Source organism: Falco rusticolus, chromosome 1 (genome assembly GCF_015220075.1).
Source record: "Falco rusticolus isolate bFalRus1 chromosome 1, bFalRus1.pri, whole genome shotgun sequence".
Classification (NCBI taxonomy): domain Eukaryota; kingdom Metazoa; phylum Chordata; class Aves; order Falconiformes; family Falconidae; genus Falco; species Falco rusticolus.
The window spans coordinates 58,290,526-58,306,130 of record NC_051187.1 but is presented as its reverse complement, the minus strand read 5'-3'; the positions used below and the strand labels follow the sequence as shown (position 1 = coordinate 58,306,130).

General features: G+C 40.0%; 1 protein-coding gene across 1 annotated transcript in view; it reads left to right on the top strand.

Moving 5' to 3' along the window:
* Positions 1 to 11,933, top strand: part of DKK2 (dickkopf WNT signaling pathway inhibitor 2) — a 44,227-nt gene extending 32,294 nt beyond the window's left edge. Inside the window, exons 2-4 of the mRNA XM_037380723.1 lie at positions 6,425 to 6,575; positions 7,249 to 7,398; positions 7,936 to 11,933. Of these exons, the coding sequence (XP_037236620.1) occupies positions 6,425 to 6,575; positions 7,249 to 7,398; positions 7,936 to 8,186 (552 nt within the window). The 3' untranslated portion in view covers positions 8,187 to 11,933. The remainder of the gene's footprint in view (positions 1 to 6,424; positions 6,576 to 7,248; positions 7,399 to 7,935) is intronic.
* Positions 11,934 to 15,605: the final 3,672 nt, after the last annotated feature.

The following is a 15,605-nucleotide window of genomic DNA, read 5'->3' as shown; positions in this document are numbered from 1 at the left end:
ACAGCTCCTGTGGTTATTTTAAGGTATTTGACTGCCTTTCCACCACATGCAGCTGCACATTCCCCCTAAGCACAGCTCCCTGCACAACTGCCTTCCACTTGCGGAACAGAGAGTTGTTTTCCATGACATTTTTGTTGGGACAAGGAAAGCCTGTGTCAGAAACCACCTCAGTCCTGAAGCCTTGTCAGTTCAGAGGGACCTCAGTGAGGTTTGTTTTTTTGATTGTTAAGATCTGAGTTTTCTTTGGCTCTAACAAATCGTGAGAGCTGGACTACTCCACGTTTTAGAAATGTTCTTCCCCTGGTGGTCTATCAGTGGATTGAGTATTACTTTGAAACATGAATATTTATTGTCTTAATAATGCAGGCTTCTGGGGCTATTAGCCACACAGTCTGAAGGAATGATCTTTGGAGGCTGTGGTGTATGTATCCATGATGTAGCACTCTGTGAATCAGACCTCGTGAATGAACAGCTTTGTTTTAAGTAAATTGAAAAGTTAAAAATAAGTTATTGCTAGAAGAAAGTGCCTGTGCTTAATCTAGAGGTGGAAGATGGTGCTCTTCTCTCTGGGTCTGGCAGAGAAGTGGGTCAGAGATGTATTATTTTAACAAGAAGGAGGTTTGGTGAGAAAAATTGGATTGTTAAACTTGTCATGGCAGCTGAATGGAGTAAATCTGTTCCATTGCAGCTACTGTGAATTTTGCTTTCAGAAATGGTCTGTGCCACAGCAGTCACTGAGAGTTGCGAGTTTCTGGTGAGATCAGTCTGAGACAGGATCCATTTCTGGAGCTGTCTGAGAGCACAGCATGATTTCCTCCATGGGATAAATTAACCATGGCTTTCTGCTTGTGCACAGTGAGATCCCTTGCTATCATCTATGCTTGTTTTGAGCTAAGAATAGAAAAAAGCAACATCAGCAGTGCTGTGGGAAAATTGCACTACTCCAGATGGCTGCTGATAAACTCTTTTCTCATTTGGGATTAAAAACAAAATAGTAGTAAATGACGGTCATTTCCCCATCCATATCTTAATGTACATGTTTGCTTAGCAGCCTGGAGAAAGCTAGGCTGATTTTTTTTTAATTAGACATGAATTTGTCTGAATACACTTGAGAAGCTATCAGAAACTAGTTTAATTGCCTTGCAGGGAAAAAAAAACCCAGCCCATGAAGAGTTGGGAAGTTGGTTGGTTTGTTAAAAAACTTTGACTTTCCCCCTCTCCATTTTGCTTTATCACATTTATGTGGTTCTGAATGAAGAGCTGTTATTTCCATTGTCACAAAGGTTTGTATCCTGTGATTGTGTTAGGTCTTCTCGTTGACTTTCATAGAGAGGATCTTCATTCTATCTCCAAACAGGCAAGTGGGACAAATCCCACGTGTGATGTATTCATCTAGCTCTACAGGTGATATGTTGCCTGCAACTGTCCCATCAATGTTAATCTGTTAAAAGCCCAAACAGATTTGAGATTCCAACTCAGAATCAGGCCCAACCAAGGAGTCAAACAATTACTTGCATTCTTTGTAATTAGTCTTGACAGCTAGCTATTTGGTTAAAGCATACGTTTGCATTTCCTCATTTATTGTCATGCTTTTACTTTGGATTGACTAATTCTTCAGAGAGAGAAAAGCAAAAGTTGACCTGGCACCCCTGTGGCTACTCCATACGTTTGCTCTATGAGGACCAAGTCCTTGCTCAGAAAGATAGTTCTGTCCTGTCCAAAGCAGGATGGGAAGGAGAGGCTTTCACCGTGGTTGAGCCAGTTGGTTGCTTCATCATGCCTGATGGCTGTGGAATATTAAGCAATATGCACATTCCCAAGACTAAAGGGCAAACAAGCTCTAACTTTCAGCTCTTATGTGGAGGGTGGAAACTCTGCCCTCTTGCCTATAGTTCAAGCCAGTTTTGATCATCTAGTTAGCACACTGGCTGTAGATAGATCAGCTTCCACCTCCTTTACAGTCATTATTTTAAAATTTATAAAGGTGTGATGAATTGAAGTAGAGCAAACAACCTTTTTTCCTGATGTAACAAATGAGTAAGAGACTGAGTTGCAGTATAAATTCATTTGTGGTAAGCTGTCTCACAGACATGGTATGAATATACCAGGTTATGTGGATGTGATATAAAAGATGAGTCTTTTAATAGCAGAAAAAGACATTTCTGCTGGATGTGATAGAATAACCCAGTGGCACAGGTATTTGCATAGGGTATTAATAACTAGGGATTCTGTATGTACAAGACTGTGACTAGTAGCCTAAATTTGATTTCTAACACACTGGTACCTAGGAAACAAGATTATTCCTGGGGCAATGTATGTGTCCTTTTTCTTCAGCCATTTGTCTCACCTTTGCAATAGCTACCGCCTCTTCACCAGGTGAGACAGAGTGATGAAGGATTGACCAGATAGCTCTACAGTGCTCTTACTTTCTGGCTGTACAGCTAGCTGTGGCTTTTGTCCTGTTCTTCAGCTCAGTCCCCAGTACCATTACAGGACAGTTGTGTGAGACAGAAGCTGGCCAAGCGTCCAGTACAGTAACTGGAGTGATATTGTCATTTATGTGGTACCTGACACTTTAGCTCTCCCCTAGAGTGCTGCTCAGCATCCAAGTGAAAGGGTAATGAATAACCTCCATGTTGTTTCTTCTGCTGGGAGTGGTAGTAGCCATGATCTCCTGCCAGGACTGACTCTGCACTTGGACTTTATGATGTGTTTAAAAAGAAAAAGTTAACTGCTTCTGGAGGAGTCACTACTGATATCTTTTCCACGAAATCACTTATTTAGGCACAGCTCCTCTCAGCATTGAAGGTGGGTCTGAAGCCAGCAGTGTCTAGGACTGCTTCTGCTGGATACGTGATGACACAGCCTAGGTAAAAATGCCAGTGGGTCTTCCTGCCTTTCTCCGACGGACTCAGGTAGTACGGCATGGAGTCGCTTCAGCATAAAAACAAATAAGACATCATAACACGAGCAAATGAGAGCCTGGTGACTAAGATGCTGGCTGGGAATATTCTCTTCAAATATTTGCTGGAGGCCATGCTGAAATTCAAGCCCTTATCTCCCAAAGCTCAATTAAGCGTGTCTGCCATCAGCCTGCTGACTCACCCTTCAGCACATTACAGCAGCTGTGTTACTCTCCCTCTGAAGTGCTTCTCCATTATGTTTTATAGTGCCAGACAGAGAGACTCAGACTGACTGACTCCATAGCACAACAGCCCCACCACTTAGTATGGCCCCAGCTTGCGGTGACACTCTGTGGTGCAGGATGACCATATAAAATGGATGGCAAACGACTCCAGCAAAAATACCAATAAAACTTCATTGCATCAAGAAAAAGTGTGAAGTTCAAACTCCTCTGCCAAAAGGGGAAGAAAAATGTAGAAATAAACCCCACTCCTGCGCTTTCTTCAAATCAAGGGAATGGCGTTAGCCACTTAGTCGCAATTGTCAGTCCTTTCCTCAGCATCACTGGGAAGTTCATACAAAAGGAAAAGCCTCAGCAGCCTCGTAGCAGGACTTGCTCAACTATAAAATTCCCCAGCTTTTCTCCTCTATCATCTGCATAATTTTACTTGAGTATTTCTATCTTGTACTCTTGGCATTTTGAATAGAAATTCAAGAATAACAGGAATGGATATTCATATTCTCTCTCCCAAAAAGAAATGTTTAACATGTGTTGCAAAGGTTAGTCTTGGTGGACTGATGTGGTGGACATCTTGGCACAGTACGAGTGGCACTTGTTTAAATATCTAGCCTGAATCCTCCAACAGGGCAAAAAATCCAGTACATCTTTGCTGTACATTTTTGGACGTGCATTCAACAGTATCTTTTATACAAGGATACAAAAGTAAGTGGAATGACTGAGGAGAAAACTCAGCAAGCAATGCTCTTAATCAGAGAACACATTCTGAAAATGCAGCTCATTATCGCAGGCAAATCTAGTTTATGTCATGCTACGGGTGACTTGATCGCCTGTAATCTGGGCTAAAAAATTAAATAAGATTGTTTAAATGCAGCTTCAGGGAGCGCTACATATTTTATCTTGGTTTCATCTGTTTTCCCATGATATCAAAGCTGTGTTTAGTGGATAGAGATTTACAACCAGAAAATGATATGTATAGCTGAAGAATGTGAAGGATGATGTGCCTTGTAGAATTAGTTATCGTTGCTGGGGAAGTAGAGCTGGTTTACAGATTGCTTTTTCCCTCTCCATCTGGGACTGATCTGCGTCTTCACGTTGTATATAGGAAATGTTCTCTGCAATTCTCTAAGCATAAAAACTGTATTTCAGGCACTGTGGTGTAGGAGATTTTGAAAACCTTGACTCATGTATACACAATTGTTAGCATGTACATTTTTACAAGTATTTTTTCTTCATCCCATATATTTTTTCTAAAACTATACATATTTATACCTAGATTGGCTCAGCTACTGCCAACAATGGGGCAATTCTGAACACTTTTCCCCTTGTGTTAGCCAAGGCCGTGTACACACTATTCTGTTTTGGTTTTGTATTTTAATACTGAATGCTATGCAGTGACAGAACTTACTTTGCTGGGAGCAGTTGTTCCAATGAATGTCTAGAGACTAGGAGATAGACACAAGACTACGTAGGCATTTTTGTTCCTAGCTCCTTGTGATTGATAGCTAGGATATCAAATGAATGGTGGTTTTGGAAGAAAGATCAAGGCAACTGATGGCATGAGGCATTTGCAATAGGATTTTTCATATAGCTGGCTGGCAGCTGGTCTTTTGGGGCTTTGAATGGACTTGCCAGTTGTCTGAGCTACATGTAACACAATTATTTTTTGATGTGCTGCAGTCATCTGCCTTAGGTAGGTCAATGTTTTGGCTTATTTTTTTCATTTTAGAAGTGTCATCTTTATTCAGGATGGGGCTCTAGAGTGGGACTAAAGGCTAAGTTTATGTCACTTTCCTTGGCAGTTTTTAATGTTGAAATTCTCTTTTGTTACTTTTACCATTCTTAAAGACAGAGCTGAGAGTTGGCAATTAGATGCGTATCTTAAGCTAGCCTTTACATGTCACTCAGCCTAAAAGCCAAAAGTAAAACTGGCACTAGATATGGTATGTGAGAGCATTCATTAGCACCATTGAGGATCAGGGAACCCTTTTTTTAAAAGCTGTTTGAGGAACCAAAGGAAAACTGCAAGTAGGCTTCTTGCTGACAAGTTGCAGGTGTATACCACATGCCCATATTGGAAAAAAGATGCAGTTATGAAGGTCTTGATGACAGACAAGGGTCTAAAATGCCTTCATCTTCAGGTTTTAGCTAGTCCATCTGTTTTTTATTTGCATTTCCCCCCGCTAACAGTATTAGTATTTTCCAAACTCGGTATAACCATTCACAGGTCTATGTAAAATCGCTTTTCTGTATTGTAAGATCCTTAGTTTAGAAAGGTCTCATTTAAGTCAGGGAAGTCTTACTTTTATGGTAACTGTATCATAAGTTGTAAGTCAATATTAATGATTTATTTCTGGAGCAATGAAGGAAAGGAATGATGAGGTTGTGGGGAGAGCACTTCAGATCTGCTTTGCTAGAACAGGTAGAATCCACTTATGCCTTAAAACTACTGACCAGGTGAGTGCTACTGTCTTTTATTGCTACTCCTAGTTAAAAGATCTGGCCTTCTTTGATGTTCATCCTCTCGATGAACTCAAGGATGGACTCAAGCGGAAATGTTTATTCTTCAGGGAGAAAGACGTACACATACGTCAGGTTACTCCAAACAGCTGCACTCCGGAATCATTCTTCAAAGGCACATATTCAGAGGGCAGAAGTAATGGGGCAGCAGTACTTGGGAAATATCCAGCCAGCACTTTTTGTACTGTAAAGTATATTTTGACAAAGAAAACAACTAATGAAATCACGTGGGAAATGGCATGGTTCTCCCTTCCACTGATGGCACTGGAGAAACTTGCTTGGTTTTATTATCAGACCTCTTGTTTTTTCTGCAATTCTCAACAGAATGGCACAAAACAAGAGAAATAAGTTCTCTGTCTAAAAGAACAATTTTCAAAGCAAATTCTCAACAGCCTCAGAGTTTTTCTTTTCTGAGAACAATATAATTCAGAGGCCTGAACCCACAAAAGCATGAATTCTTTTGTGTCAACATATGTTTGAGGCAAGAAAAGGTGAAATCATGAGGAAGCTGGTTGTATCTCACCGGCTTTTTAAGCAGATACATCTTCACCAGCAGCATGAACTCAAGGATTGTTATATGGCTGCAGTGAAGCATCCCTACCTGCATCTCCTGGCCCCAGTGAGTGGCATATCAACTGCTGGTTTCTTTGTGTGTTTGGGAGTTTCAGTGGTGGTATTTCGTGTTTGTTTTTTTTCAAATGGGTGGCGTACATGTCTTCTATGAAAGAGTGCTTCACTGTGAACCTTTCTTTAACCCACCAGGCTTATCCTTGTACCAACGATAAGGAATGTGAAGTTGGGCGATACTGTCACAGTCCTCATCAAGCAACGTCTGCATGCATGATGTGCCGGAGGAAGAAGAAGCGTTGCCACAGAGATGGCATGTGTTGCCCTGGGAACCGCTGCAATAATGGTATATCAATAATTTCTTGGTTTTCCTCCATAAAATCAACATTTTGATAGCATCTATTTCTCTGAGTGTTCCCAGGAACAGTATTTTTTTCTGGGTGACCGTGCTTCTGTTTCTAAACCAAGAAAATTTTCATTTTCTACTTCATTCCACTCCATTTTTTTTAATAGCATTTCTATGTTTAAGGCTTGTGTACTCCTAGACTTTTTCCCATTTTGGAGTGGGGAAACCCAAAAATGGTGCTGCTGCTGACTGAAATCACAGCACTATATTCAATGTGGTTTGGTACAGAGCTGTACAGAACCCATATTTTTGAGGAAGCAAAAGAGACTTAATGAATCCTTGATCTACACTCCCGGGGTGGGGGGTTATAACCATCCTGTTTGCATTCCCATACTCTCCTCCAGAGACTGGAGAGAGATGTCTACAAGGCAATCTCCAGGTACTCGGACCATAAAGCCAGAGAGAGTGACAGCAAGACAGCCGGGCAGTGAGCGAGGCAGAGCTGTAGTGCCATTAGGTGCCAGGGATCAGGGACAGAGGTTGATTAGAGCTGAGCATCACCAAGGCCAAGCCCCAGCACTTTCATAGTCCTGGTTCTGATCCTGGTCTGTGTACATCTCTCAATTGCTTTTCCTCTTGTTCAGATCTTTGACTGGCTGTTTTTTCCTCACAGGTATTTGCATACCAGTAACTGAAAGCATCCTTACACCTCACATCCCTGCTCTAGAAGGGCCACGCAACAAGAAGAACAGTCATTATGCTAGCAAGGATTTGGGATGGCAAAACCTAGGGAGGCCGCGCTCCAAGCTGTCACACATAAAGGGTAAGATCACGTTTGCACTACACTGCTTTGTTCCTTCAGGTTATGAATCATGTTAAGATAGAGCTGTTAAGATACAGCAATGCAATCCAGAAATAAGCAGTAATTTCACAGGGAGTGAATGTCTATCGTGAGAATTCACAGCATGACTCAAAAAGTAATATAACATCAATCAACAGTTCCTGTGATTGAAACAGCCTCTGCTTTCCTCTCTGTATCAGGGGTGGACTGACAGTCCATTTTTCAGCTGTGCAAGATTGCACACATCCTCCTCTTATAATAGTCATGTAATTAAGCACTCTTAATTCTGCTTACAATCTCGTAGCTGAATTTCTCCTTACTAAATCTTATGGCAGGTCTCATTAATTATTTCCTTGAACCTTCCTAATTCATCTCTTCCCTTGTGTTTACATCCTTTAAATAGCCACAGATGGAAACACAATCACTCCTTTTGCTGAGCTTCATTTGCTTGTCAGTCTGCACTGAATTTGCACTTTCACATTTTCCCATGAGGTAAAATAGTTTGGTTGCTCTTTTTAGGACATGAAGGCGATCCCTGCCTGCGGTCATCAGACTGTATTGAGGGACACTGCTGTGCTCGCCATTTCTGGACCAAAATCTGCAAGCCTGTGTTGCATCAGGGGGAGGTGTGCACCAAACAGCGCAAGAAAGGGTCTCATGGACTGGAGATTTTCCAACGGTGTGACTGTGCCAAGGGGCTGTCTTGCAAAGTATGGAAAGATGCGACCTCCTCTTCTAAATCAAGACTTCACGTATGCCAGAAAATCTGAATGAGGATTGGGAAGATAGTATTAAGTGACTGTGGATTTATGTATTTAATGCATTATGGCATGGTGAGAAATAAGGACTGCAAATAAAAGCAGAATGGCTAAAGTAAAAGTTAGGGTAGGAGTAGAAGTCACACCAAATGCATTTCTTTTTGAGCTGGTGGTAAACACAAGCGCAGCTGGAGTTCTCCGACTGTGCAGCTCTTCTGTAAATAACTTCTACGGTTTGTGGGAAATGCTAGTATGCAAACAAGAACAGTGGAAATTAATGTCACTTACCTTGCTGTGTTGTCCCGTGATGTTTCAGGGGTTCAGTGTTAGGGCTGCAGTGGGTTTCCAGTGTGGTAATGACTGCTAAGTAAATTGTATACATTGTACTCCTATAGGAAGCAACGCATGCCAGGAAGGCTCATCTGTCAACGCATTATTTGCCACATTGCAGGTGTGAGAAATGGAAATATAAAGTTACTGTGAATGTCCACACACCCTTGTCATTCAGGGCTCACACCAGCAAAGAAAGCACTCCTGCAGGACAAGAGTGCTGTTTCACAGCCCTCGTGAAAGAGGTGAAAACTTGCCATCTCACAATTTCAAGAAAGCAGCAGTTTCTCTAACAGGAGGCATTTAAACAGGGTTTTGTTTCCTATACATAGGTAAATTGAAATGCTTTATGTAGTTCAATGTCATAGTACGGCACTTAATCGCTTTTATTTGCCTCAGTTTACTGCTAGTATACGGGGGGTTGAACAGGTGAAGCAAATACGTGCATGCTGAATCCAGAATTATATACAGGCAGTCGCTCATTATTCCTAAATATACTTTCCTTGCCTAAGCATACTTGTATTATAGACATTTCAAGAAGAAGTAGCAGAGTGTTGAAGTGCCTAACACGAAGAGCTATGAAGTTGTTTCACTGTTGCTGTTATAACAGATGATGTAGACATTTGTTGAGGTATTTAGAGCATACTGTTACAAACTCAAATTTTTACATTTTATTAGTAGCAACAGGCTGCTGCTGGCGCTCTGCAGAAGTATAATGGATCTGTTTCTTAGAGGCAGCAAAGAAAAAGGAGCTGCTGGCTCTTGTGAGCACCTTCTCTCCTGCAGAAAAGGATGCAAGAAGATGGTACGACTGCAAATGCCTTGTTAAACATCATGTGGTGTCACACCTTACCAGCCTCTAGCATGTATTCAGCCTGAACTTGATGCCCTCTCCGTCTGGACTGTTCTGCCAGGAATGATGGAAGTACAGGGACTGTGGAAACAACTGACAACTCTACGTTGTTTGTGTACTGGTTACAAAAAAGGACAGTCTCTATCCCTTGACTTGTCTCCCAGATCTTTTCAAACTTTTTTCATTTTACTTATTTGCAAGTATTCCTTTGTTGGTAAAGAGACTGATATTTCTTTAAAGAGGTATGATTCTATAACTGAGCTACTGCTAAGTTGTAATTACCCATTTTCATGTTTTGTAATACAAGGGACTTTTCCGTTCAATCTGAACAATGTTCAGATTCTATTCTGAACAATGCAGGTAGACCAGTTTGTAGTTTAATGTTGAAGACCATGTTACCCATACCTGACACCTTCTTCCACCAGTGGATGTTTTAAAGCTATAGCTTGGCTACACCACCTATTCAAACTTCCTTAATTAGACCTCAGCTACATTGCCTTTATCTTTCGTAAGAGTCTAAATAAAGAAGAGTATTTCACATGCCTCTTTTCCCTACTGGGGTTAAGTTTTTTATTGACCTAGAAGCACCGCTCAGAGACAGAGTCTTCTTCGTTTTTATTAGTCTCAGTCAGAGTTTTATCTTGCAGTCCTATCCTTGCAGCTCTGCTTATTTCAGCGTAACTGAAACTTAGAAATAGCATAATTTCAGGATATTAAACAAGTACAGGTACCAATTTTGCAAGTGTTATTTACAATGGCATAGCACATACTCAGCAGAAGAGCTCTATTACTCTCGTTGTGACTACGTAAAAAAGAAAATGATACCCAGCATGAGCGGGTGTGTGTGTGCAAAAATTGGCTTTCAGCAATTTTAAGCTTTTCTTATCATTGGCCTATCCCCCTTTTCCTCTTGTAAGACATAGTTATTTGGGATAATTTATTTACAGGAAATGTTTAATGAGATGTATTTTCTTATAGAGATATTTCTTACACAAAGCTTTGTAGCAGAATATATTTGCAGCCTGTTGACTTTAATGTAGAAAAATGTATAATAAGATTAAATATATTAAATGTCCTTTCTCGGTCCTCCCCAAATATTTTACCCATATTCTTTTCCTTACCTGCTACTTAAGAAGAGTAGTTCTTTCTGGAAAGATATGCAAATCTATTGGAAAAAACCCCATATATTTTAGCTGTACAAGAAAAACATCTGATTGTACTTGTGTCTCAAAGCTGAGTTTTAGGTAAAACAGTAAAACAGTGAAGGTCATCTTAAAATCCCCATGCGTCTTTTCTACAAAACCGGTTTAAGTGGCATCTATCTGTATTCTCTTGATATTCAAGAATGTGTTTTGAAAAAAATGCGCCTGGATGTATAATGTTCAATCAACTGGGTTAAACAGGAAACAGACGTGTTCCCTGGATAGTGATACATATCAGAGAGACTCACGGTAGGTACAGCTGGTATTCAAACTACATGACATTTTGCTATAGGTTACAGCAGACATATGCACTGCTGCAAGATCTGTAACTAGCAGTTCTGAAAGGGCACATAATGGCATTCAGCTCTAGTAACATATAACAATCCTTATGACACAACTGAAAATATTGCTAACTAAAACCAGCCAAGTTCTGATCCCAGGAAAACCCCTGCAGAGCTCAATAAATATTGCAAAATAATGGCTGTGGTTATTGAGCAATGGTCTTAATATCCTTGTTAATTGTTTCTGATAACCCTTTGCTCAAACAGATGTACATTTGGAGGATGGAACAGTCTCCAAGTAGCACTAGTATTTGTACAAAATAATGAAAAGGTTTTGCTACTGTTATTTGCAATATTTGGTTGGTAGGCCTTTGAAAATTCTAATGCTTTTAACAACTACATAATAAAGCTGTGAGCATCTTCAGAGCCCAATGACTTCAACAGAACCTGAGACTGCCCAAGCCTTCAGAGGCTTAATCTGGGAACAAAAACAATAGACACAGGCCATTCGTTGCACACCACAAATGCTGAGCAACATAGCTGAACCAAATAGCATGCAAGCAGTTTCGCAAAACTGAAGTGTGATTGTTTAGAGGCTATTCAATGTTTTTGGGAAATATACATCAGTTTGAGAATAAAAGAACAGCTAAATTTGGGGATAATTGCTCTCACTCACTGTGTCATCCATCAAGGGAATTGAGAATCACTTTGGCTCAGTAACATTTCAGAAATCTGCTGTCATGACACAAGCACTGAAGAGATTATTGCTGAACAATTCAAATACTTTTCCTATTAGCCTAAAATAGCTTCACAGCAATGCAACATCTCTTTGGAAATACTTACTAATGTTCCTAAAAATAACAGATTTCTACTCTATAGCAGCGTATATTTGATTTACAGTATAAATGTGGGTGTTCCTCTATTACTGTACTATTTGCTTTGTCTTACATTGTTTGCAACCTGTAGTATTTATGATTTGAAACATTTCTAATGAAAGCAATTAAAATAAATTTATGTACTTACTTGTATAACAACACTTTCAACAGCATACATGCCACACCTAAAACACAATTCAAAGAATTCAAGCCATCTTCTGCATATTCTGACTTTCCTGCTCATTGTCTCAATAGCAGCAAAAAACCCTACTCACCAAATACCATGAACTGTCTTGGGCAGAGGTTTGGAAGAGACATTCCTAAACTGTTCCTTGTCTCCAACCTGCCAGCCCCCTGCTCTCACTTCAGAGACCTGCATCATCACCCCAAATAGGAAAGGTAAAGGCTGTAAAAGAAAAATTCTGTTTTTACATCCCTTCCAGATTCCTTTCCTTCTAGATATCCTGAAGGTTAAAGCCAGCAGAAACTCACATTGCAGGTACTCTGCGCCAAGGCTTTTTGGAGTCTTGAGATCTATCTATCTTCTAACTTTCAAAAAGTTAATTGCTAAGGAAGTTATGTAGATAATAAGACCGCATTTACAAAAAATAAACAAACATAGCTCTTTGGATTGTCAATCAAGTGTTCTGAAAATAACTGTCCACAGTGGGGCAAAACACACCAGCTTTCACCCTCCCTAAAACCCCATCAACCTCACCTGTAGACCCTGACAAAGGGAATGCAGTTGTTGGTTTGTTTGTTTGTTTGTTTGTTTTTTACACCAGGCACAGCTTCAGTGAACACAAAGCCATCATTAATTTTGGTTTTAAATCACACTAATAATAAAGTTATGCTTTCTGACCTAGCTCGCCAGTCTGATGTATGGTGTCTTTCAGAGGCTGCATTAGACAGAAGTGAAGGAACAGAGTTAGCATAGAGGTCTGCACCCCCTCTTTTAAATGATAACATTTCTGCTCAAGTGCCTTATTACCTAATACAATTTTTAACACACCCACCACCACCAAAGTGCGCGTACAGTTCAGGACAGACCTTACACCCATTCTTACCTTGTGTTTTACCTTCAACTTTATGTGACAGTTGTCAGCTGCTGGAGTGTGGCAAATGTCTGTTGCAGCCCTCTCTTACCTCGCTGCTCTGCCAGCTTTTTACAGACCTGCTCAAGGCAGCAATGCAGGAGGTAAGGAGAAAGCACAGAATATGGTAGTTGGGGTGGGGAGGGTGGACTGAAGAGAGCCAGCCAGAATCTGGAAAAGGCTGGGAGAGGAGGAAATCTACCTCAAAATTTAATTAGATGCTATTGCATCATATGCATGTGAACGTTCATCGTATCCCACCCAATTATCAAGAATGAAGAAAGGGCAAATGTGCTCTGCCTGTTCCTGAGCCGCATCCTCAACAGCACTAACCCAAAGGCAGGGGGAGGCCTGATGGAGTGGTTCTGGTCCGTCAAAAGCTAAAATGCTGAGCCGATGTCACCCTGGCAGCAGTGTGCCTCTCACCTTGGTCCTCTGTGCATTCAAATCCCAGTCATTCCAGAGGCTTTGGATTTGTCACCAGCCCTCGGACAGATTATTCAGACAACTTTGCTATAGCTCACAGCTTGCCCATGCCTAGGGATCCCACTGGAAGACTGCAGAGAAGGAAGGAAGGAAAAGACAAAAGCAGGAGACAGCTGCTGCATTGCAGAAACTCCAGCTGGTCCCAGAGCTATTATTTTGACCACCACTGATGGACTGACCCTGATGGATATACAACATTGGATGGAGCTCATTGCAAACTTGTTTATTCTGGCAGCTCCCTGTTTTTTTTGGAATTGCTTATTGTTATAGCATGACTGTCAATTACTTATTTACAAATGTCTGGTACCAATAAACTCTTTGTTTTTTACAGTACTGGCTTGCAGCTTGATTTAGAAGTGGTTTGCTGCATGCCAACTTCCTGAAGCAGAGGAAATAATCTTTTAGAAGAAATCAACATTTTAAAAAGCACAGGCTTTTCCCTTTTTTTTTTTTTGTTTGTTTTAAGAAAAAATATTTAGAAAAAGAGGAGGAAAAATACATAATTAACACAAAAGGTTCCCCCAACACAAATCTTAGTCTTTGAGGCCTTGGCAAAACTCATACTGTAATTCTCCCCTGCTGTTATCAAAGTTGGCCAAAGAGCAGTCAACAAATCAGAAATGTATACCTGTGTAGCTGCAATGACATGCATATTCCTGTTTTATATTCTTTATACGCTATTCTTTATTCCTGAGAGTATGTTATTCATCAATATTCACTTAACAGGCTTGCAAACTTTTTTTTAATCAACTATTAATCAAATATGCAATGATTCAATACAACTCTAAGTGTAGGGCTCACAGATATTGTTTCGTTCCCTAATTACAGTAATTTTTAATGGAGCCATTAGATCTCCATTAGAAATTCATCAGGATGACTGCAAATAACTGAAGCAAGAGGCCTTCCGTCTACTACAATAGCATTTGGTGAGACCTCAAAATATATCAAAACCTATGAATATATCAAATTAATTGTCATTTCTCTGCACCTCTGGATTTTTACTTCTGGCGTAGTCAGATGTGGAAATGCCAAACTGTAATTCTCACCATATCTCCAACCTGACAACAAATACATATATATATATATAAAAAATACTAATAATTCCCATTGTAGAGCCTGTTTTCATGAGGTTTGCAGCTCAAAACATGTATTCAAAAGGTTCAGAAGTTTTGAAGCAGAATCCAGTATTCTTTATATTTATTCAACACCAACTTGCAAACATTTTGAGATTCACTTATTAAAAGCTCTTGTAAAAACATATGTTTATACAATTGCAATCACATACCATATTGTGTAATACACAGAATAAATACATCTTCCAAAAGCAGAAGAAATTAAATGAAGAAATTTTCCCTCTACAGCTTAATGCTGAAGACTAAAAGTCACCAATGACAGAGTGCAATCATTTAGTACTCGTATTGTACAGGAACTCTCTTAATGATTCAAACTAAAAATATGAAAGTGCTTTAGTACAACTCCCCTGAATGCTTGAGTGACACCATAATTCTAACGTTGTCATCAGGGTGCACTGCTGCTTACCTTTCAGCATTTACAGCAATAGGATTTCACCCTGGGTGCATTGCGATAATTACTTCTTGAAAATAATTGGTTATAAACAGGCAGTTCCCATCGTGGTGTCATAAATCTGGCCATGTAATTTATGTATCGACAGTCATTATCACCGCTGGTGACAGCCTCTCTGAATAAGTGAGCAGGAAGACACTCATACGAAGAAATCTTGCTTCGCGTGCAAATATTTTAACAAAAGATGGAAGTACTTAAGTTGCATCTTACCTTTATTAAGGGTCATCTTCCCTAGTGTTGTCTTCCCCATCTGAACCGGGAGATTCATTTCATGACCAAACATGTATTTAATGAGCTCCTCAGCTGTGTTATCAGAGTAATTTTGTGTGTCCTAGAAACAACACAGGAAATTAGTTTTCATGCAAGAGTTCCAATCTAATTTTACTTTTGGTTATTAATTCACATTTCTGCCTTTTAAAAACAAAATAGACTGTTAGAATTTGCAAACTGTTTCAGGAATATTCCACCTCTAATTACAGAATTTAAATCAAAGTAATTGCATGAACTGTAGAAGAAACCAAAACTGAATGGTTGTTTTTAATATTTACTGAGCACTAACAAATCGAGTAGACAAACTGTCAAGGAAATGCGAGATGAACTTTGCAACAGCTTGCGATAAATGTTAAGATTCCTGATTCTTACAGCATCTAAGTATTTCCTAAAAGACATCTCTGAAACACTAACACTTAGGCTACGTAGAAGCTGATTTACCAATGAGCCCCTAGG